Source organism: Salmo salar, chromosome ssa10 (assembly GCF_905237065.1).
Source record: "Salmo salar chromosome ssa10, Ssal_v3.1, whole genome shotgun sequence".
In the NCBI taxonomy this organism is placed as follows: Eukaryota; Metazoa; Chordata; class Actinopteri; order Salmoniformes; family Salmonidae; genus Salmo; species Salmo salar.
The window spans coordinates 41,418,970-41,442,262 of record NC_059451.1 but is presented as its reverse complement, the minus strand read 5'-3'; the positions used below and the strand labels follow the sequence as shown (position 1 = coordinate 41,442,262).

Below are 23,293 nucleotides of genomic sequence, written 5' to 3'. Positions count from 1 at the left end.
ACGGAACATGGAAACATAGCCTGGCGCGTCACAATAACCACATAACAACAAACAATTTCACACAAAGACATGGAGGGGAACAGAGGAATAAATACATGCAGTGTGATTAAGGAATGAAAACCAGGTGTGCAGGGAACAAGACAAAACAAATGGAACAATGAAAAATGGAGTGGCAATGGCTACAAAGCCGGTGACGTCAACCGCCAAACGCCGCCCGAACAAGGAGAGGAGCCAACTTCGGCAGAAGTCGTGACAATCTTAGCTACTATTGTATCAACATGTTTTGACCATGACATTTTACAATCCAGGGTTACTCCAAGCAGTTTAGTCACCTCAACTTGCTCAATTTACACATGATTTATTTCAAGATTTAGTTGAGGTTTAGGGTTTAGTGAATGATTTGTCCCAAATACAATGCTTTTAGTTTTAGAAATACTTAGGACTGAATTATTCCTTGCCACCCATTCTGAAACTAACTGCAGTTCTTTGTTAAGAGTTGCAGTTAGGACTAACTTTTTACACATACTTAGACGCTTTAGTCAAAGCCAGTGGCATCTCATTAGTAAAGATTGAAAAAAGTAATGGGCCTAGACAGCTGCCCTGGGGAATTCCTGATTCTATCTGGGTTATGTTGGAGAGGCTTCCATTAAAGAACACCCTCTGTGTTCTGTTAGACAGATAACTCTTTATCTACAATATAGCAGGGGGTGTAAAGCCATAATATATATGCTTTTCCAGCAGCAGACTATGATCGATAATGTCAAAAGCCTCACTGAAGTCTAACAAAACAGCCCGACAATCTTTTTATCATCAATTTCTATCAGGCAAACATCAGTCATTTGTGTAAGTGCTGTGCTTGTTGAATATCCTTCCCGATAAGCGTGCTGAAAGTTTTTTTTCAATGTGTTTATTATTATTGTATCTGGTCAAACACCATTTTTTCCAAAAGTTTACTAGGTGTTGGTAACAGGCTGATTGGTCAGATACTTGAGCCAGTAAAGGGGGCTTAGGTAGTGGAATGACTTTTACTTCTCTTCAAGCCTGGGGGCACACACTTTCTAGTGGGCTTAAATTGAAAACATGGTAAATAGGAGTGGCAATATCATCCACTATTATCCTCAGTAACTTTACATCCAAGTTGTCAGACCACGGTGGCTTGTCATTGTTGATAGACAACAATAATTTTTTGCCTAAAATTGTGTGTGTGTGTGTGCTTGTCTATGAGAGTTGTAATTACACTCTAATCAGCGTCAGACTCAATATGTCCTCTTGTGTGAGGTTGGGCCCATTCAGGTTTCGGTCGATATGGGGGTGAGGGTCAGGAGGGACAGCTATCAGCCAGGAGCACCACTCCTCAATTATTTAACCCCACATCACTCCCCAAACACACACACACTGCCACCTCCACTCCTCCCCTGTACCCCTCTGGTGACTCCCTGAACCCCAATCACACTGCCACCTCCACTCCTCCCCTGTACCCCTTCTGGTGACTCCCTGAACCCCAATCACACCGCCACCTCCACCCCTCCCCTGTACCCTTCTGGTGACTCCCTGAGCCACAATCACACCGCCACCTCCACCCCTCCCCTGTACCCTTCTGGTGACTCCCTGAGCCCCAATCACACCGCCACCTCCACCCCTCCCCTGTACCCTTCTGGTGACTCCCTGAGCCACAATCACACCGCCACCTCCACCCCTCCCCTGTACCCCTTCTGGTGACTCCCTGAGCCACAATCACACCGCCACCTCCACCCCTCCCCTGTACCCTTCTGGTGACTCCCTGAGCCACAATCACACCGCCACCTCCACCCCTCCCCTGTACCCTTCTGGTGACTCCCTGAGCCACAATCACACCGCCACCTCCACCCCTCCCCTGTACCCTTCTGGTGACTCCCTGAGCCACAATCACACCGCCACCTCCACCCCTCCCCTGTACCCTTCTGGTGACTCCCTGAGCCACAATCACACCGCCACCTCCACCCCTCGCCTGTACCCCTCTGGTGACTCCCTGAGCCACAATCACACTGCCACCTCCACCCCTCGCCTGTACCCCTCTGGTGACTCCCTGAGCCACAATCACACTGCCACCCTTCTCTACTTCTGCAGTAGTCTCTGTAATCCCCTATCTCCTCTCTGTGCTGTGGATTTAGCTTCTAAATATAGAACCTGGTGTCCTGTTGGGGTGCAAGAGACCTCTCTCTCTCTCTCTCTCTCTCTCTCTCCCCCCCCTTTCTATTTCTCTCTCTCTATCTTCTCTTATCTGTCTCTCTCCCCTCCCCTCTCTTTCTCCCCTCTCTCTTTGTCACTCTCTCATCATTCTCTCTCTTATCGGTCTCTCTCTCTCTCATCACTCTTAATGAGTCACGACTGAGCTTCTGATCCAATGGCCTCACTGCCACAGAAAAGGACCAAAGTCGACTGGACGACTCACTCTTTTTAGAAACAGGCCAATGTTTTAGCATAAAAGTATTTGGAGGAGAAAGTCTCGACTCGCTGTCTCTCACAGATTCATTTCAATGAGCTAAAATGTGCTCTAGTCAGATAGCGTTCACAGCACCCTCTAATGCTTTTCCCATACAACAAGATGAGTCATACATCTGAAGGCAATGACATTCAAAAGAGGAAAGTGCACGGATGAAGACATACCTATAAAGCCACAGGAACTTAGTAGACATCGGTGGTATACACTATATGAACTTACATGACAGTAATATAGATATGGTATAGAATATCTAAATATATGGTGGCATAACAGGTGAAAGTGTGACAGGGAGTTACAAACAGTATTAAGACAGTAAGTCCAGTATAGTTTGTGTCGCTTGTTGATGACAGCATGACACTCACCGTGGACATGAAGCAGTGGTCCAGGTTCTCATCAGCGAACAGAACTCCGTCCTTGATGAAGACGGCACTGGCTCTCAGGATGAATGAGGAAAACAGGTTGATATGGATGTAGTTCCTGGTACAGTGGAACTTCCTGTACAGGAGAGTCAACTTCCTGTTAGACTAACCTAATTTCCTGTCATGTTAGAGGGTCCATAATGAACTATAATGCCTATATGACCACAATCCAGTCTTCAAGTGTTATCTATTTATCATCACAGCTTTATCATGTATCTGTGTGTATCTAAGGAATAAATATTGGACGGAATATGTCCTAGTGTTACCTGAACACAGTGAAGACAAAGATGGCTGATATGAGGGAGACGAGGGAGGTGGCATATCCAGCGGTGTACACCTGACTGATGGTGGAGAAGTATGTTGTCTGGAAAGCAACAGGTCAGAGGTCAAAAAGAAACATATAGTGCAGGCTTAGCCTCAGTTTTATAACTGAGAGGACTTCAAATACCATCAGTAGGCTACCCTCCATGTCCCTCATATACTGAATCATATAATAATGTCATTACATATACTGACAAAACAGTACAAGTGTAGCGAATGAACATATCGGGCCAGGAAAGATACTGTTGTGTTTCTGTCTAGGGAGTTACACTACTTAATAAGCGTTTTCAGATGCACAGCACGATCACACACCTTCCTCATGGCCTTGGGAAGTGTGTGTGTGTCTGTGTCTTCTAGGTGTACGTGAGAGAGGGTGTGTGGAGATACGTGTGTATATGGGGAGTGGTTGGGAATGAGACAGAGGGAGGGATGTGACAGGGGGATGAGGTGAGCCCTCTGAGCACTCAGCTATGGCCGCTAGGAAGTCTGGGATGTTTATCTATCCTTCTCATGTCTCACTCTGTCTGTCCTACCATTTATTTTCTTTTCTCTTTGCCTTTCCTTTCAAACTTGTGATTTGTCTAAATGTATGTGTTGCCAGATGGTTAGCGTGAATGGCCTGCAGAAACAGCCAGCGCTTTCCCACGGGGGACCAGTACGGGGAAGAAAAAAAAAATGTATGAAATGTATCCATTCACTACTGTAAGTCGGTCTGGATAAGAGCGTCTGCTAAATGACTAAAATGTAAATAAATGATTGCTCAAATATCCATCGTAGTGATGTAACGAGAGATAGTAATGTTATTGTTCGGCTGGCTGGCTGGCTGGCCGACCTGTTAGTAACACAACAAAGTAACACAACCGACGTTCAACAATGCTTCCAGCATGCGAATGAGAGAGAGAGAGAGAGAGAGAGAGAGAGAGAGAGAGAGAGAGAGAGAGGGAGAGGGAGAGGGAGAGACAGAGAGAGAGAGAGAGAGAGAGAGAGAGAGAAAAAGAGTAGGCCTATAGAGTGAGATAGGTAATTCAGACTGAATAAGTAGATGGTTGAATAAGTACACAACTGAATAAGTACATGACTGAATAAGTACATGACTGAATAAGTACATGAATTAATGGCTCAGTGGAGTTGTTACATTTTGAAATGTGACAAATTCTCCCCTCAACCAATCCCATTCCATCTCACCTGAGAAGAAAAATGAACAAGGACAATTCCGATGAGTGATTATATGAGTGAGTAAGTAAAAGAGAAGGTACTCGTCGTGAGTGATGTGGTGTCTCTAACCTCTGATCCTGTCTCTGACTCATCTGCGAACTCACAGGCCTCCTCATACGTAGGGTACAGCTCTGTCCAGCCATCCTTCGTACAGTTCCTGAAGATGTAGCCTGGTAAACAGATCAACCAATCAGAGGTAGACTGCAGGTCTAATCCCGGGACTAAACTCAGGAGGGTTGCCTGTTCATTCTCACCTCACATAGAATAACAAGACAGAACTACAGCATTGCTTCTTCAGTTATACAGAAGGATGCATTCATGAGATAGACAAAAAAATGAAATCCATAGAGTTTTACAGTACAACACTGTTCAATAATGTACAATACTAGACAGTGAAATACTGTAATACAGAATGCAGCAGGCACATTAATTACGTAGAGAACTGTCTTCTCTATGCACAATATATCTCTTTATAATCATACTCATCATATACTGTATATCTCTTTATAATCATACTCATCATGTACTGTATATCTCTTTATAATCACACTAATCATGTACTGTATATGTCTTTATAATCATACTCATCATATACTGTATATCTCTTTATAATCACACTCATCATGTACTGTATATCTCTTCATAATCACACTCATCATGTACTGTATATCTCTTTATAATCACACTAATCATGTACTGTATATCTCTTTATAATCATACTCATCATATACTGTATTTCTCTTTATAATCACACTCATCATGTACTGTATATCTCTTCATAATCACACTCATCATGTACTGTATATCTCTTTATAATCATACTCATCATATACTGTATATCTCTTTATAATCATACTCATCATATACTGTATATCTCTTTATAATCATACTCATCATGTACTGTATATCTCTTTATAATCATAATCATCATATACTGTATATCTCTTTATAATCACACTCATCATGTACTCTATATCTCTTTATAATCATACTCATCATGTACTGTATATCTCTTTATAATCATACTCATCATGTACTGTATATCTCTTTATAATCATACTCATCATGTACTGTATATCTCTTTATAATCATACTCATCATGTACTGTATATCTCTTTATAATCATACTCATCATGTACTGTATATCTCTTTATAATCATACTCATCATGTACTGTATATCTCTTTATTATCATACTCATCATATACTGTATATCTCTTTATAATCATACTCATCATGTACTGTATATCTCTTTATAATCACACTCATCATGTACTGCATATCTCTTTATAATCATACTCATCATGTACTGTATATCTCTTTATAATCATACTCATCATGTACTGTATATCTCTTTATAATCATACTCATCATGTACTGTATATCTCTTTATAATCATACTCATCATGTACTGTATATCTCTTTATAATCACACTCATCATGTACTGCATATCTCTTCATGATCACACTCATCATGTACTCTATATGATTGCCTGTGTCATTTTGGTGCTGTTGTCATGTTGACATGTGTGTGTGTGTGTGTGTGTGTGTGTGTGTGTGTGTGTGTGTGTGTGTGTGTGTGTGTGTTGCATGTGCATGTGTATGTGTGTGTGTGTGTGTGTGGTGTGTGTGTGTGTGCATGCGTATGTGTGTGTGTGTGTGTGTGTGTGTGGTGTGTGTGTGCATGCATGCGTGTGTTCCTGTGTGAATGTGTGTGTTCCTGTGTGCGTGTGTGTGTTCTTGTGTGCGTGCGTATGTTCCTGTGTGCGTGCGTGTGTTCCTGTGTGCGTATGCATGTTGTTTTCATGTTGATAGGGGTTAAGGGATCAGAGAGGGCTGTGTAATTATTTCTACAGACTGATTAGATAGAGGATTAGATGAACCACAGAGGGCAACGACAAAAGAGATCTTAGAGGCAGGAAACAATGAACAGCTAGAAACACACCACACAGAGAGAGAGAGAGAGAGAGAGAGAGAGAAGAGGGGAAGAGATGGAAACAAACACTGACAGAGGGTAGGGAAAGAGAGAGATGTCATTATGTATTTCAGCAGCAGAGAAAATGGAGTCAATAAATTGAAGTGAAGAACAAACACCATCGTAAATACAACCTATATTTATGTTTATTTATTTGCCCTTTTGCACCTCATTACAATACTGTATATATATATACATATATATAGACATAATATGACATTTGAAATATCTTTATTATTTTGGAATTTTTGTGAGTGAAATGTTTACTGTTTTTTTTATTGTTTATTTCACTTTTGTTTATTACCTATTTCACTTACTTTGGCAATGTAAACATGTTTCCCATGCCAATAAAGCCCTTTCATTGAATTGAGAGCGGTTAAAAACAGGCACTGATAACCGATCAGTTTGCTGTTGAAGTTCTATTAGTGAGAATATTCCATAGTGGACTAGAACAGTTTCCTGGTAGTCATATCTACTGACATAACTAGGCCATCACAATGACCGACAAGGCAACTCCATCAAACACACATGTGCACACAGCATGATGGAGGAGGGGTGTCAGTCCATCACAGGAGAAATAGCCCTCCTGCTCAGTTCATTAGGATTTAATGGATCAGACCATAATTCCATCTGCTTCTTAGTAAGATTTTGTATTTTATTTTACCTTTATTTAACTAGCCAAGTCAGTTAAGAACAAATTCTTATTTTCAATGACAGCCTAGGAACAGTGGGTTAACTGCCTTGTTCAGGGGCAGAACAAGATATTTGTACCATGTCAACTCAGCGATTTGAACTTGCAACCTTTGAGTTACTAGTCCAAAGCTCTAACCACTAGGCTACGCTTCCGCCCCAAGATAGGTGGGAGGAGATATGGAGACGCACTTCCCTCTGTCCTCTGGAGAGACTGATAACTCTCTCTGTCACTAGAGTACATACAAACCCAACAGGGAGCTTGTACAACAGGGAGCTAATACCTGCATCCTCCACCAAGGGTCATCTTGATGTCACCAGCAGGGTGCAGGGTGGGGACAACAGGGAGATAATACCTGCATCCTCCACCAAGGGTCACATTGATGTCACCAGCAGGGTGCAGGGTGGGGACAACAGGGAGCTAATACCTGCATCCTCCACCAAGGGTCACATTGATGTCACCAGCAGGGTGCAGGGTGGGGACAACAGGGAGCTAATACCTGCATCCTCCACCAAGGGTCACATTGATGTCACCAGCAGGGTGCAGGGTGGGGACAACAGGGAGCTAATACCTCAGCCTCAAGGGGATAGGCTGTTATACTCTGTATACTGATGAGTTGATTTGGGGAGAACTGACAACTCATCAGGCTCAACGATGTAGGAGACAGGCTGTTATGTAGTCTGGAGCCAGCTAGCTGCATGAGATTTGATTATGGCTTCCAGAATAGGTGTTGTGTATCTCCATGATGACTTGACTTTGCAGTCGAAGCATCTTTCACTACTCTCTCTATGTCACTTCTCCTGCCTCCTGCCTCCTGTCTCCTGCCTCCTGTCTCCTGCCTCTGGCTTGCCACTGTAGGAGATGTACATTACCAGTCAGAAGTTTGGACACACCTACTCATTCAAGGGTTTTTCTTTATTTTTACTATTTTCTACATTGTAGAATAATAGTGAAGACATCAAAACTATGAAATAGCACATATGGAATCATGTAATAACCAAAAAAGTGTTAAACAAATCAAAATATAGTTTACATTTTATATTCTTCAAAGTAGCCACCCTTTGACATGCTGACAGTATTGCACACTTTTGGCATTCCCTCAACCAGCTTTAATAACTTTTTAGGGCTAGGCCCATTTTTTCTCAATTTCCGCCTGACTGACGTGCCCAAAGTAAACTGCCTGTTGCTCAGGCCCTGAAGCCACGATATGCATATAATTGGTACCATTGGAAAGAAAACACTTTGAAGTTTGTAGAAATGTAGGAGTAAAATAAAATAATGTAAAATAATGTAGGAGACTATAACACAATAGATATGGTAGGAGAAAATCCAAAGAAAAACCAACCTGAGTTTTTTTTTTGGAGACCATGCTCTTACAATGGAATATATAGGGGCATACTGAATTCTAGCTCCCAGGATGCAATTCCTATGGCTTCCACAGGGTGTCAGCAGTCTATGTTCAAGGTTTCAGGCTTGTAACTTCCAAAACAAATATCAGTTTTAGTACAGGGACACAGTCTTGGAAATTCGTATTTGCGCATGCGATGAAGACAAGACGCACCTGCTAAAACCGGTTTCCTATTGAACATACTTCTTTTCATAAGAAATATTATAGTTTGATTACATTTTAGGGTATCTGAGGAGTATTTTGACTTGTTGAAACAAAGTTTCAGGGTAGATTTTCTGATATCTTTCTCTGGATGTTGAAAAAAATATTTTGATGTGGGGCGCCTTCCTCAAACAATCTCATGGTATGCCTTCGCTGTAATAGCTACTGTAAATTGGACAGTGCAGTTAGATTAAGAATAATTTAAGCTTTCAACCGATATAAGACACTTGTATGTACCTAAATGTTTAATATACAGAATTTCTATGAATATTTATTTGAATTACGTGCCCTCCAGTTTCACCGAATGTTGTTCTTAGCAGCATCAGATATCCCATGGAAATATGAACTCGTTAATCTTCCACAAGCAATTCTCTCCAGGTCTCGCACGATGCTAGGGTAACCTCGAGGCTGTCAAATACCTCCACGATGAAACAGTAGCTTCAGTCTCTACTAAGTCTTTCAATTAATTTAGGGCTAGGCATCCCGTTAGCGGGACACCTGTTGACAACTTCTGGTGAAATTGGAGGGCGCGCAATTCAAATAAATAATCATAAAAATTATGGATATTAAACATTTAGGTACATACAAGTGTCTTATATCGGTTAAAAGCTTAAAGTCTTGTTCATCTAACTGCATTGTCCGATTTACAATAGGCTTTACAGCGAAAGCATGCCATGCGATTGTTTGAGGACGGCGCCCCAAATCAAAATATTTTTCAACCAGCACAGGCTTCATAAAATCACAAATAGCGATTAAATATTCACTTACTTTTTGAAAATCTTCCACTGATTTGCAATCAAAAGGGTCCCAGCTACAACATGCATGGTCGTTTTGTTAGATAAAATCCTTCTTTATATCCCAAAAAGTCAGTTTAGTTGGAGCCATCGATTTGAGTAATCCACTCGTTCAACATGCAGAGAAAGGAATCCAAAAAGCTACTGTTAAACTTTGTTAAAACAAGTCAAAATATGTTTCTATTTAATCCTCAGGTGCCCTAAAATGTAATTAAACTATAATATTTCATACGGAAAGAAGTATGTTCAATAGAAAAGCAAAATAAGCAGGTGCGCGTCCGCACAGACTGATTTCCAACTCTGACTCCCAGTACCAAAACTCAATATTCTTCCTCATTTGGGAAGAAATAAGCCTGAAACCTTGAACAAAGACTGTTGCCATCAAGTGGAAGCCATAGGAATTGCAATCTGGGAGCTGGAATTGCATATGACCCATAGCTTTCCATTGTAAGAGCATGGGCTCTCAAAAATAAACAATTTCCGGTTGGTTTTCCTTTGGATTTCCTCCTACCATATCAATTGTGTTATAGTCTCATACATTATTTTAACATTTCTACTAACTTCAAAGTGTTTTCTTTCCAATGTTACCAATTATATGCATATCCTGGCTTCTGGACCTGAGTAACAGGCAGTTTACTTTGGGCACCTAAGTCAGACAGGAAGTGGAGAAAAATAGACCCTAGCCTGAAGAATATTTTAACAAAATAATAATAACTCTCTTATAAAATCAAATCAGTATTTCCCTTCAATACTCGGCAGGTATATGTTTTGTTCTATTTTTCTTCACCAACACTGATAATGTATTTCCATACTTTTCAACGTCTCTCCCTCTTTTTCCAACGTCTCCTTTTTCCCAGGCCTCCTGTTAACCAGGTCAGCTCTCCCATTGGCCACAGCTTAACAAGCTACCTTATTGGTCAAAACTTAAACCTAAAAGTATACCAACCTATTCACTTGTACATTAAAGAAATATTTCTTCAAAAGAAATGCATTAACATAAAAATTCAGGAGCAATTTGATCACCTTTTAAATCTAATACCAATTAATTATAGCAAATAAACTCTATACCTGGTTTTAACAAGGGCATTACACACACATGCAGAGATCTTCCATTCACCTACTCTGTGTCTCACAAAGACACGGCGGTTGGAACCAAAAATCTCAAATTTGGACAGATTTCCACTGGTCTAATGTCGATTGCTCTTGTTTTTTGGCCCAAGAAAGTCTCTTCTTATTATTGGTGTCCTTTAGTAGTGGTTTCTTTACAGCAATTTGACCATGAAGGACTGATTCAAGCAGTCTCCTCTGAACAGTTGGTGTTGAGATGTGTCTGTTACTTGAACTCTGTGAAGTATTTATTTGGGCTACAATTTGAGGTGCAGTTAACTTTAATAAACGTATCCTCTGTAGCAGATGTAACTCTGGATCTTCCTTTCCTGTGGTGGGCTATCTTCTGTGTATTATTCTACAATGTAGAAAATAGTAAAAATAAAGAAAAACCCTTGAATGAGTTGGTGTGTCCAAACTTTTGACTGGTACTGTATATTACTATGCACTAATGACACCATCATAATAGCTCAGTAGTATATCAACGCAGCAGCTTCCTGAGATAGTCATTGAACAGGGTGTAGACGTAGATGTTTTGCTGGATCACTTCCCACAGAATAACCATTATACTAATGAGAGGTCATTTAGACTATCACAACCCTTTATCAGACAGGAAGGTAGAGAAGGCAACTGAGTATGTGTGTGTATGTCTGTGTCTGTGTGAGTTCACACGTGTGCGTTCACGTATGTGTGTGCTTGTTTATACTATGCATTAGTACAATGACAGTGAGTCATTGAATCCGACATGACATTTTACAACATTGGAAAAACTTCCCCCTGTCCACTCCAGTCAGTCCGATGTGATGGGGAAATCACCAAAAGGCTGTGATGAATATAAATGAGATGAATAAGATGGAACAGAAGAGTAGGGCAGAAAAGCAACAGAGGATGGTGTTCTCTCTCTCCAACCAGCCTGGAGTGTGGATGGATGACTTAATACACTCACAGTCGCATACCTACAATGACTCAAAGTACGAGGTCACAAAGTTGAGAGGAGAATGTGTGTGAGTGAACATAAGTGTGTGTGTGTGTGTGTGTGTGTGTGTGTGTGTGTGTGTGTGTGTGTGTGTGTGTGTGTGTGTGTGTGTGTGTGTGTGTGTGTGTGTGTGTGTGTACAGTCTGATGGCCTTGAGATAGAAGCTGTTTTTCAGTCTTTCGGTCCCAGCTTTGATGCACCTGTACTGACCTCGCCTTCTGAATGACAGCGGGGTGAACAGGCAGTGGCTCGGGTGGTTGTTGTCCTTGATGATCTTTTTGGCCTTCCTGTGACATCGGGTGATGTAGGTGTCCTGGAGGGCAGGTAGTTTGCCCCAGGTGATGCGTTGTGCAGACCTCACTACCCTCTGGAGAGCCTTACGGTTGTGGGCGGAGCAGTTGCCATACCAAGCGGTGATACAGCCCAACAGGATGCTCTCGATTGTGCATTTGTAAAAGTTTGTCAGTGTGTTGGGTGACAAGCCAAATTTCTTCAGCCTTCTGAGGTTGAAGAGGCGCTGTTGCGCCTTCTTCACCACGCTGTCTGTGTGCGTGGACCATTTCAGTTTGTCCGTGATGTGTACGCCGAGGAACTTAAAACTTTCCACCTTCTCCACTACTGTCCCGTCGATGTGGATAGGGGGGTGCTCCCTCTGCTGTTTCCTGAAGTCCACGATCATCTCCTTTGTTTTGTTGATGTTAAGTGTGAGGTTATTTTCCTGACACCACACTCCGAGGGTCCTCACCTCCTCCCTGTAGGCCGTCTCGTCACTGGTGGTAATCAAGTCATGTATGAACAGGGAGTACAGGAGAGGGTTGAGAACGCACTCTTGTGGGGCCCCAGTGTTGAGGATCAGCGGGGTGGAGGTGTTGTTTCCTACCCTCACCACCAGGGGGCGGCCCGTCAGAAAGTCCAGGACCCAGTTGCACAGGACGGGGTCAAGACCCAGGGTCTCGAGCTTAATGACGAGTTTGGAGGGTACTATGGTGTTAAATGCTGAGCTGTAGTCGATGAACAGCATTCTTACATAGGTATTCCTCTTGTCCAGATGGGTTAAGGCAGTGAACAGTGTGATGGCGATAGCGTCGTCTGTGGACCTATTGGGGCGGTAAGCAAATTGGAGTGGGTCTAGGGTATCAGGTAGGGTGGAGGTGAAATGATCCTTGACCAGTCTCTCAAAGCACTTCATGATGACGGAGGTGAGTGCTACGGGGCGATAGTCGTTTAGCTCAGATACATTAGCTTTCTTGGGAACAGGAACAATGGTGGCCCTCTGGAAGCATGTGGGCACAGCAGACTGGGATAGATATTGATTGAATATGTCCGTAAACACACCAGCCAGCTGGTCTGCGCATGCTCTGAGGACGCGGCTAGGGATGCCGTCTGGGCCGGCAGCCTTGCGAGGGTTAACACATTTAAATGTTTTACTCACGTTGGCCACGGTGAAAAAAGCGGGCCGTGTCAGTGGCACTGCACTGTCCTCAAAGCGAGCAAAGAAGTTGTTTCATTTGTCTGGGAGCAAGACGACGGGGTCCGTGATGGGGCTGGTTTTCTTTTTGTAATCTGTGATTGACTGTAGACCCTGCCACAAACGTCTCGAGCTTGAGCCGTTGAATTGCGACTCTACTTTGTCTCTATACTGACACTTAGCTTGTTTAATTATCTTGCGGAGTGAATAGCTACACTGTTTGTGTAGCTGAATGTTACAATCTCTGATGTCTCTCTGGAAGGCAACCCTTACTCAAATTTTGTATACCTTGTTGTCAAGAGACTGGACATTGGCGAGTAGTATACTCGGGAGCGGTGAGCGATGTGCCCATCTACGGAGCCTGACCAGAAGACCGCTTTGTCTGCCCCTTCTGCGGCACTGTTGTTTTGGGTGGCCTACTGGGATCAGATCCGTTGTCCTGGGTGGTGGTCCGAACAGAGGATCCACTTCGGGAAAGTCGTATTCCTGGTTGTAATGTTGGTAAGTTGACGTTGCTCTTATATCCAGTTGTTCTTTCCGGGCTGTATGTAATAAGACTTCCTGGGGTAACAATGTAAGAAATAATACAAAAATTAAATACTGCATAGTTTCCTAAGAACGCGAAGTGACACGACCATCTCTGTCGGCGCCATCTTGTAGAATCTCAGACTGGCCAATAAAAAGAAAAGATTAAGATGGGCTAAAAAACACAGACACTGGACAGAGGAACTCTGCCTAGAAGACCAGCATCCCGGAGTCACTGTTGATGTTGAAAACTGGTGTTTTGCGGGTACTATTTAATGAAGCTGCCAGATGAGGACTTGTGAGGCATCTGTTTCTCAAACTAATGTACTTGTCCTCTTTCTATTCTGGTTAGAGCCAGTTCTGTGAAGGGAGTAGTACACAGTGTTGTACCAGAACTCCGTTTCTTGGCAATTTCTCGCATGAAATAGCCATTTCTCAAAACAAGAATAGACTGACGAGTTTCAGAAGAAAGTTCTTTGTTTCTGGCCATTTTGAGTGTGTAATCGAACCCACAAATGCTGATGCTCCAGATACTCAACTAGTCTAAAGAAGGCTAGTTTTATTGCTTCTTTAATCAGAACACCAGTTTTCAGCTGTGCTAACATAATTGCAAAAGGGTATTTTAATGATCAATTAGCCTGATAAACTTGGATTGGCTAACACAACGTGCCATTGGAACAAAGGAGTGATGGTTGCTGATAATGGGCCTCTGTACGCCTATGTAGATATTCAATTAAAAAAATCTGCCGTTTCCAGCTACAATAGTTATTTACAACATTAACAATGTCTACACTGTATTTATGACCAATCTGATGTTATTTTAATTGGACAAAAAATGTGCTTTTCTTTCAAAAACAAGGACATTTCTAAGTGGCTCCAAACTTTTGAACAGTAGTGTATTTCTTTGTTACTTCATGGGGTCTTAAAATTTAAAATCAAATAGCTAAATGATCCTTGGTATGACCTTCTTAAAACAATTCCATGTAGTTTAGTATGACATGTATTGTGTATTTGTGCCATTCAGAGGGTGAATGGGCAAGACTTTAAGTGCCTTTGAACGGGGTATGGTAGTAGGTGCCAAGCGCAACGGTTTGAGTGTGTCAAGAACTGCAACGCTGCTGAATTTTTCACGCTCAACAGTTTCCTGTGTGTATCAAGAATGGTCCACCACCCAAAGGACATCTAGCCAACTTATGGCAAGCATTGGGGTCAACATGGGCCAGCATCCCTGTGAAAAGCTTTCCACACCTTGTAGTCCATGCCCCTACAAATTGAGGGGTGCATCTCAATATTAGGAAGGTTTCCCTAATGGTTTGTACACTCAATGAATATTCTGCACTTCTCTCTCTCTCTCTCTCTCTCTCTCTCTCTCTCTCTCTCTCTCTCTCTCTCTCTCTCTCTCTCTCTCTCTCTCTCTCTCTCTCTCTCTCTCTCTCTGTGAGTCATTTTAAGAACATAAAACACACGAACACAGCTATGTGTCTCTGTGAGTGTGATGAACATGTCTCATTTACACGCCTTATCTAATGTCAACCATTTTACGAGCCATGAGAGAGGCTATAACTGTGTATGTTTTCTTTAGGGTAGCCAGCTGGCTATGGCTGGGGCTGAGGAGGAGAGGAGGATGGTCATAGCCTATATAAACATGCCAAGTTTCCTTCAGGATGGGGAGGAATTAATGTAATCCTCTGTCTTGAATGATCTTAGAATGACTTCTAGTTTCTAAGACCATAACATAGATCCCCAGGGATACTTACCAAACACTTGACTACTCAGTTGTGTTATTATTTAACTGATAGAATAGTTTCTACTGTGTTTGTATGCTTTATAAATGACCCAAAATAGCAACTTTAATAGCAATACTAAACTGTAGAAGCTTTCCCCTCTGATCCTTCCACATACATCAATGTAGTGAACAGGAAAAACACACACTGACATCCTCCCTTTCACCTCTTCAGAAGCTTGAGTGGTTCTGGCTATATAAACTTCTCCCCACTGAGCTGAGTGGGTTTAGGCTAGGTTCAAAGGTCAATCAATAAATCAATCACATTTATTTACAAAGCACTTTTTACATCAGCAAAGAGCAAGCAGAAGCAGAAGCAGAGGCATGCCCAGGAACAAACCACTCATATATCAAAGGGTCAAAGGTCAAGTTAAAGGTGAGATGTTACATTACCTTTGTTGGCGAAGAGCTGGGAGACGTCTGAGCAGGAGACGTTGACAATCTGGCCCACCTCAGCCCGTGACCAGCATCTGATCTCATCCCACTCTGTACGACACCCTGGCACACACACACACAGGTACGCAGGCACGCACACACACACACACACACACACACACACACACACACACACACACACACACACACACACACACACACACACACACACACACACACACACACACACACACACACACACACACTGGATCTTAGCACCTGATCTCATCCCACTCCATAAGACACCATGAGAGACTCACATGCACGCATGGATGTACGTGCAACACACACAGGAGGCAGAAAGAGCGGATGTTAACACAGTGTGTCACTTTCTGTAAGCAAGCTAGACGAATAGCGGATTTGTGCCGTGTTTGATGGGTCCACTGTGAACTCTAACAGACAGTAGATCACAGTATAATTGGAGGAACAGGGAAATAAATGACAGTGTGTCATCATCATAGAGAAAATGTATAGAGATCATTACATGGAAATAAGCAGTTTTTGCATGGAAATTGCCATTGAGGGCTTCCACAATTTTAAAGTAATCAACTGGGTGGGGATTCCTATGGGTGGGGAGTCCTATGGGTTGGGAGCAATGTTGGGTATTAGTTACTTTAAAAAGTTATATATTACATATTACTCGTTAGAGTTAACAAAAATACCTTGTTACTTTACAACAGTGGTCACCAACCCGTCGATCGGGATCGACTGGTTGATCTCCAAGGCATTCCTAGTCGATCACCAAACATTTATGTAAAAACAACGTTGGATAAAGCCTTGCTTTCCAAAAAAAATATATATAGTTTTGTGTTGTTAGTTGTAGGTACACTTTATTCAGCAGCCCTAGTGCCGGGAAGGCAAAGTGTCCCATTTTGATCCATTTCATATGTCTGAAGATAGAACTCCGCCTACCGGCAGGCACAGAGAGCAAATCAAGTGCACCTACAGGCCCACCATTAGCTAATCAGATAGCTCAGATCACAATGTGTCCACAGTTTACTTGAGCCGTAGACTGTAAAAAGAAGGCTTGAGCGCACAGCAAAGTTGATACTGTGAGATTTCAACTTTTTTAAAACCATGACTAGAGATAGACTGAACAAATACAGCAAAACACTGCTGTTTTTATGAGTAAGTTCATGAAAATTGTTTTTCAGTACTGCCAACACGTTGTTCAACACTTTTATAAGCCATAAAATGAGCTACAATCAGCTGCAATGAATGAGTAGCCTATAGCAAAGTGTTTCCATATTGTGACGTTATTATTAGGTGCTTGTCACTTTTATATTGAGGAATATTTCCCTTTATCTGGACATCGGATTAACAACATGAATTGGTGCATGAGGCAGAAATAATGCAGTGCAACTTGAATTTCGCTGTCAGCTGGAAGACAGTGTCCCCTTTTCTATGCGGAGGGAGGGAGAGTGAAGAGAGGGAGAGCGGAGAGAGGGAGAGCGGAGAGAGGGAGAGTGAGGAGAGGGAGAGTGAGGAGAGGGAGAGCGGAGAGAGGGAGAGCGAAGCGAGGGAGAGCGGAGACAAGGAGAGCGGAGAGAGGGAGAGACTGTGAGTCGGTTGAGAGGCAGCCTCACCCCTGCTCTCTCCCTTCTCTCAAACTGACCATCAGATCAGTCCAGTAAATTAATAAAAATAGTTCATTATTATGCTTACTCAGCTGTGCCTGAAAAGTAATTCGACAAATGATCTATTACCCGTGTGATCATACAGGCTACCTGCATTTTTTGTTATATCATTTCAAAATGGTCTGAGAAGAACAACATTGGCAGGGAAATTCAAGCATAGCAGATATGCAGTGATAACATATATATAGCCTACTACAAACTTAATTGCTACAGAACTGTTATTAATAGGTTAATGTTGCATAGACTTACGTAAAAAATTGAAGCAGTAGATCTCGGCATGCATTTTGATTCAAAAAGTGATCTTGACTCAGAAAAGGTTGGTGACCACTGCTTTACAATATTACTTTGTGTGGAATGTAACGCGTTAAATTACTAGTTATATTACTAGTTATATTACTTTGCGTTACTTTGGTTTGACTGTCGCTGGGAGCAAGGCGAGCCACATGCGCTCTACCAAGAGAGGCTACTTACTACCTCAGGTTTGATCACTAGTTTCGCCTTTCATCTGTGACACTGCTTTCCTGTGCTAGTCTACAAGTGCTGATCTATCATACGGGCTGCTCAATTAGCCATATATAGTGTAAGCCAAACATCTGTACAGATTTCCTATCTTTTCATTCAAAATCCCATAGATATGTATAGATGGCACACTTGCCACTACAAGGTGAAGCCCTCTATGGGGTTTAGTGTCACAGAAATGATCAATGGAAAAGATAGGAGGTGCGCCCTCTATACATTTCTATGGAGAGCTGTCATGACATTTCTCCGAACAGCCTTTCTCCACTTGCTCGAGAACTAAATGAGGAAACAAGTTGAGATTGGATCATGGAAATGCGCCCGGTAGAGATATAATTCTGAAAGTAGCGCACGTGTTTGACAAAGTAACTGTAATAATATTACCCAATGTGAAAAAGTAACACTCTACTATACTCCGTTAATCATAAAAGTAATCTGGCTACGTAACTCATTAATTTTGTAACACATTACCCCCAACACTGGTTGGGAGTAATCAGCTAATGATCAGAGCATTGTCTTCTTCATATTGTTTTGCCTAGTTTGTAAATGGCTTTAAGCTATCACTGTCATCAATAAATGAATGACACACAAGATTTGGTTCAATACTCCAGCACTGTAGGGGGCAGTAAATCACCAGTATTAGCTTTACACACCCCCCCCCCCCACCCCGAGAAAAACATTGAATAAAAGCCTTTTGTGAACTAACACTCGCACTTGACTTTTTCCCCCTTACTAGCTCTGACTTTGCTTCTTTATTGAGGAACAATTTACTTACTATGACTGTGATATGTGGTTGTCCAACCTAGCTATCTTAAGATAAATGCACTAAGTGTGAGTTGCTCTGGATAGGACCATCTGCTAAATGACAGAAATGTTCATGTAAAATGTCACAGACATAATGGCACAGATGCAATGTTGAGATCTATTCATCTATATGGTTATCACCTCCTGGCAACAGGGCACAGCGTCTCTTTTGAGAATAGAACAGAAACATTTTTTATAATGAATAAGGCCTGAAAGGTCATTGAAAAGGTTAATGTGTTTGTCAAATCTGTAGCCAGTAACACAATGTAATGGTCAAAGTTGAATAGACTATTTCCATTCCATCTACTTCTGCCATTTCTTAGATAAAGTTTAATGGAGACTCCAAAGAGGTCAAGATCAGGGAGGAGGAAGATGATCCTCTGTATGCCTATGCATGTGACAGGAGAGAGAGAGACAGAGAGAATATAAAGTATAGACTTTGTTGTTAGTATAATGAGAGCACGGGGGGGTGGAGGGATAGAGGGTGGAGGAGGGTGGTTATCCCTGATAATTGTTTCTCTGTTGGACTCACTTATAATTCATACCCACAAACATACAGTAGCTCTCTTGGAAGTATCCCCTCTACATAGCTGGTCACTTGTGGGTTGTCATTCATGAACGGCTAAGGTGAGAAGACACTTGACTGAATGTGCACTGTGCTGTGTACTCTCTTATGTTCATTGCTTTTCAATGATCAAAAAATGAACTGCATTTCTGGCAAATGTACATCTGTCATTTAGCAGACATTCTTATCCAGAGCAACTTACAGTAATGAGTACATACATTTTCATACCTGTCCCCAGTTGGAATAGAACACACAACCCTGGTGTTGCTAGCACCATGCTCTACCATCTGACCCACACAGCACCATGCTCTACCATCTGAGCCACACAGCACCATGCTCTACCATCTGAGCCACACAGCACCATGCTCTACCATCTGAGCCACACAGCACCATGCTCTACCAACTGAGCCACACAGGACCATGCTCTACCATCTGAGCCACACAGCACCATGCTCTACCATCTGAGCCACACAGCACCATGCTCTACCAACTGAGCCACACAGGACCATGCTCTACCAATGGAGCTACACAGGGCCATGCTCTACCATCTGAGCCACACAGCACCATGCTCTACCATCTGAGCCACACAGCACCATGCTCTACCATCTGAGCCACACAGCACCATGCTCTACCATCTGAGCCACACAGCACCATGCTCTACCATCTGAGCTACACAGCACCATGCTCTACCAACTGAGCCACACAGCACCATGCTCTACCATCTGAGCCACACAGCACCATGCTCTACCATCTGAGCCACACAGCACCATGCTCTACCATCTGAGCTACACAGCACCATGCTCTACCAACTGAGCCACACAGGACCATGCTCTACCAACTGAGCCACACAGCACCATGCTCTACCAATGGAGCTACACAGGGCCATGCTCTACCAACTGAGCTACACAGGACCATGCTCTACCAACTGAGCCACACAGGACCATGCTCTACCATCTGAGCCACACAGCACCATGCTCTACCATCTGAGCTACACAGGACCATGCTCTACCAACTGAGCCACACAGGACCATGCTCTACCAACTGAGCCACACAGGACCATGCTCTACCATCTGAGCCACACAGGACCATGCTCTGCCATCTGAGCTACACAGGACCATGCTCTACCAACTGAGCCACACAGCACCATGCTCTACCAACTGAGCCACACAGGACCATGCTCTACCAACTGAGCCACACAGGACCATGCTCTACCATCTGAGCTACACAGCACCATGCTCTACCATCTGAGCCACACAGCACCATGCTCTACCATCTGAGCCACACAGCACCATGCTCTACCATCTGAGCTACACAGCACCATGCTCTACCAACTGAGCTACACAGCACCATGCTCTACCATCTGAGCCACACAGCACCATGCTCTACCATCTGAGCCACACAGCACCATGCTCTACCATCTGAGCTACACAGCACCATGCTCTACCAACTGAGCCACACAGGACCATGCTCTACCAACTGAGCCACACAGCACCATGCTCTACCAATGGAGCTACACAGGGCCATGCTCTACCAACTGAGCTACACAGGACCATGCTCTACCAACTGAGCCACACAGGACCATGCTCTACCAACTGAGCCACACAGGACCATGCTCTACCAATGGAGCTACACAGGGCCATGCTCTACCAACTGAGCCACACAGGACCATGCTCTACCATCTGAGCCACACAGCACCATGCTCTACCAACTGAGCCACACAGGACCATGCTCTACCATCTGAGCCACACAGCACCATGCTCTACCAACTGAGCTACACAGGGCCATGCTCTACCAACTGAGCCACACAGCACCATGCTCTACCAATGGAGCTACACAGGGCCATGCTCTACCATCTGAGCCACACAGCACCATGCTCTACCATCTGAGCCACACAGCACCATGCTCTACCATCTGAGCCACACAGCACCATGCTCTACCATCTGAGCCACACAGCACCATGCTCTACCATCTGAGCCACACAGCACCATGCTCTACCAACTGAGCCACACAGGACCATGCTCTACCAACTGAGCCACACAGCACCATGCTCTACCAATGGAGCTACACAGGGCCATGCTCTACCAACTGAGCCACACAGGACCATGCTCTACCAACTGAGCCACACAGGACCATGCTCTACCATCTGAGCCACACAGCACCATGCTCTACCATCTGAGCTACACAGGACCATGCTCTACCAACTGAGCCACACAGGACCATGCTCTACCAACTGAGCCACACAGGACCATGCTCTACCATCTGAGCCACACAGGACCATGCTCTACCATCTGAGCCACACAGGACCATGCTCTACCAACTGAGCCACACAGGACCATGCTCTACCAACTGAGCCACACAGGACCATGCTCTACCAACTGAGCTACACAGCACCATGCTCTACCAACTGAGCTACACAGGACCATGCTCTACCAACTGAGCCACACAGGACCATGCTCTACCAACTGAGCTACACAGCACCATGCTCTACCATCTGAGCCACACAGCACCATGCTCTACCAACTGAGCTACACAGGACCATGCTCTACCAACTGAGCTACACAGCACCATGCTCTACCATCTGAGCCACACAGCACCATGCTCTACCAACTGAGCTACACAGGACCATGCTCTACCAACTGAGCTACACAGCACCATGCTCTACCATCTGAGCCACACAAGAGATAGGCTGGTCCATTTTTATCCCAGTGGGCCTGCCCACAAAATTATCATTATTTGGATAAAATGGGCCGGTGTGGGGGCCTCTACGAAGAAAACGGGTCGGTGTGGGGGCCTCTAGGGAGAAAATGGGCCGGTGTGGGGGCCTCTAGGAAGAAAATGGGCCGGTGTGGGGGCCTCGAGGAAGAAAATGGGTCAGTGTGGGGACCTCTAGGAAGAAAATGGGCCGGTGTGGGAGCCTCTAGGAAAATAATGAACAGCATACACAAAGTGAGATTACGGTACCTGTTACAGTAACTATACTATATCTATGCCTAGGGTTAGAGAGGGACATGAATGTGATGCATTCATCTGTTTAAATGAGAAGACAAGCAGATACGAGTCTGTGCTACTGATTATAGACATCAGTGTAATTCTGATTGAGTAGGCAGCAGGAGATGCCTGCTATTAGTGGGAGGTCTACAAGACCAGATAATCAATTCAGAATGGTTATGAACACTGTGAGGTTTCTGGCTCGTCTTTCTATATCTCCCTCTATCTTCCTCTCTCTTTCTCTGTTTCAGAACCCTTTCACTGTTGTTGAAAGGCAGCCAACATTGTTATCTGAATGATACAAACAAATGTCTTCTTTAATGTGTTTTGTTAACCTTCATAATTTTATACAACTTGTGTAATTATTTATCCTTTGTATTGAGCAGAACTCCAGCGAACCAGGGGGTCTCTTTCTCAGGCACTAGCTCAGTAAGTCATCAACTGAGTAAAAAAGCTTTTCCTCAGGCCCTGAAAACAGTTGGTGACGTTAGAAGCTCTGTCCCTTGACCGCTGCTTACACATATGTCTCTGTCTGTTATTCCCCTCACATGGCTGTCAGGAGCAGTCCTTGTGGGTCTACAGTTGCTCCAAACCAGAGGAGGTATATGGAAGAGATCACTAATGAGAGAGTGGATCAATTCTCTCTCTCTCTCTCTCTCTCTCTCTCTCTCTCTCTCTCTCTCTCTCTCTCTCTCTCTCTCTCTCTCTCTCACTGTCTCTTTCTACAGTCTCTACATCAAAGGCCTGCAGCCTGTCGTCAATTAAAACAGGCTCAAAGACGGACGACTTCACATCTCGTTCATAATAAAACACTGTATAGCTTTTGGGGAGTTATTTTCAGGACCAATTGCCACAGCTGTGATGTCACAACACTTTCTGATTGATGTAACAAACAGTAGCTATTTCATGGTTATGAAGAGTCATGTCTGTTTGTCATGCAGAGGATCCAACTGGCCTAATATATTGTTTTAAAACCTGGTCTGG

At 43.5% G+C, this 23,293-nt stretch overlaps 1 protein-coding gene across 1 annotated transcript in view; it reads right to left on the bottom strand.

The window, feature by feature from the left end:
• Positions 1-23,293, bottom strand: part of LOC106560417 (pituitary adenylate cyclase-activating polypeptide type I receptor-like) — a 57,932-nt gene that overhangs the window by 5,612 nt on the left and 29,027 nt on the right. Inside the window, exons 3-6 of the mRNA XM_014123307.2 lie at positions 15,758-15,862; positions 4,507-4,607; positions 3,168-3,265; positions 2,845-2,977 (exon numbers count right to left, since the gene is read on the bottom strand). Coding sequence (XP_013978782.1) covers positions 2,845-2,977; positions 3,168-3,265; positions 4,507-4,607; positions 15,758-15,862 — 437 coding nt within the window. The remainder of the gene's footprint in view (positions 1-2,844; positions 2,978-3,167; positions 3,266-4,506; positions 4,608-15,757; positions 15,863-23,293) is intronic.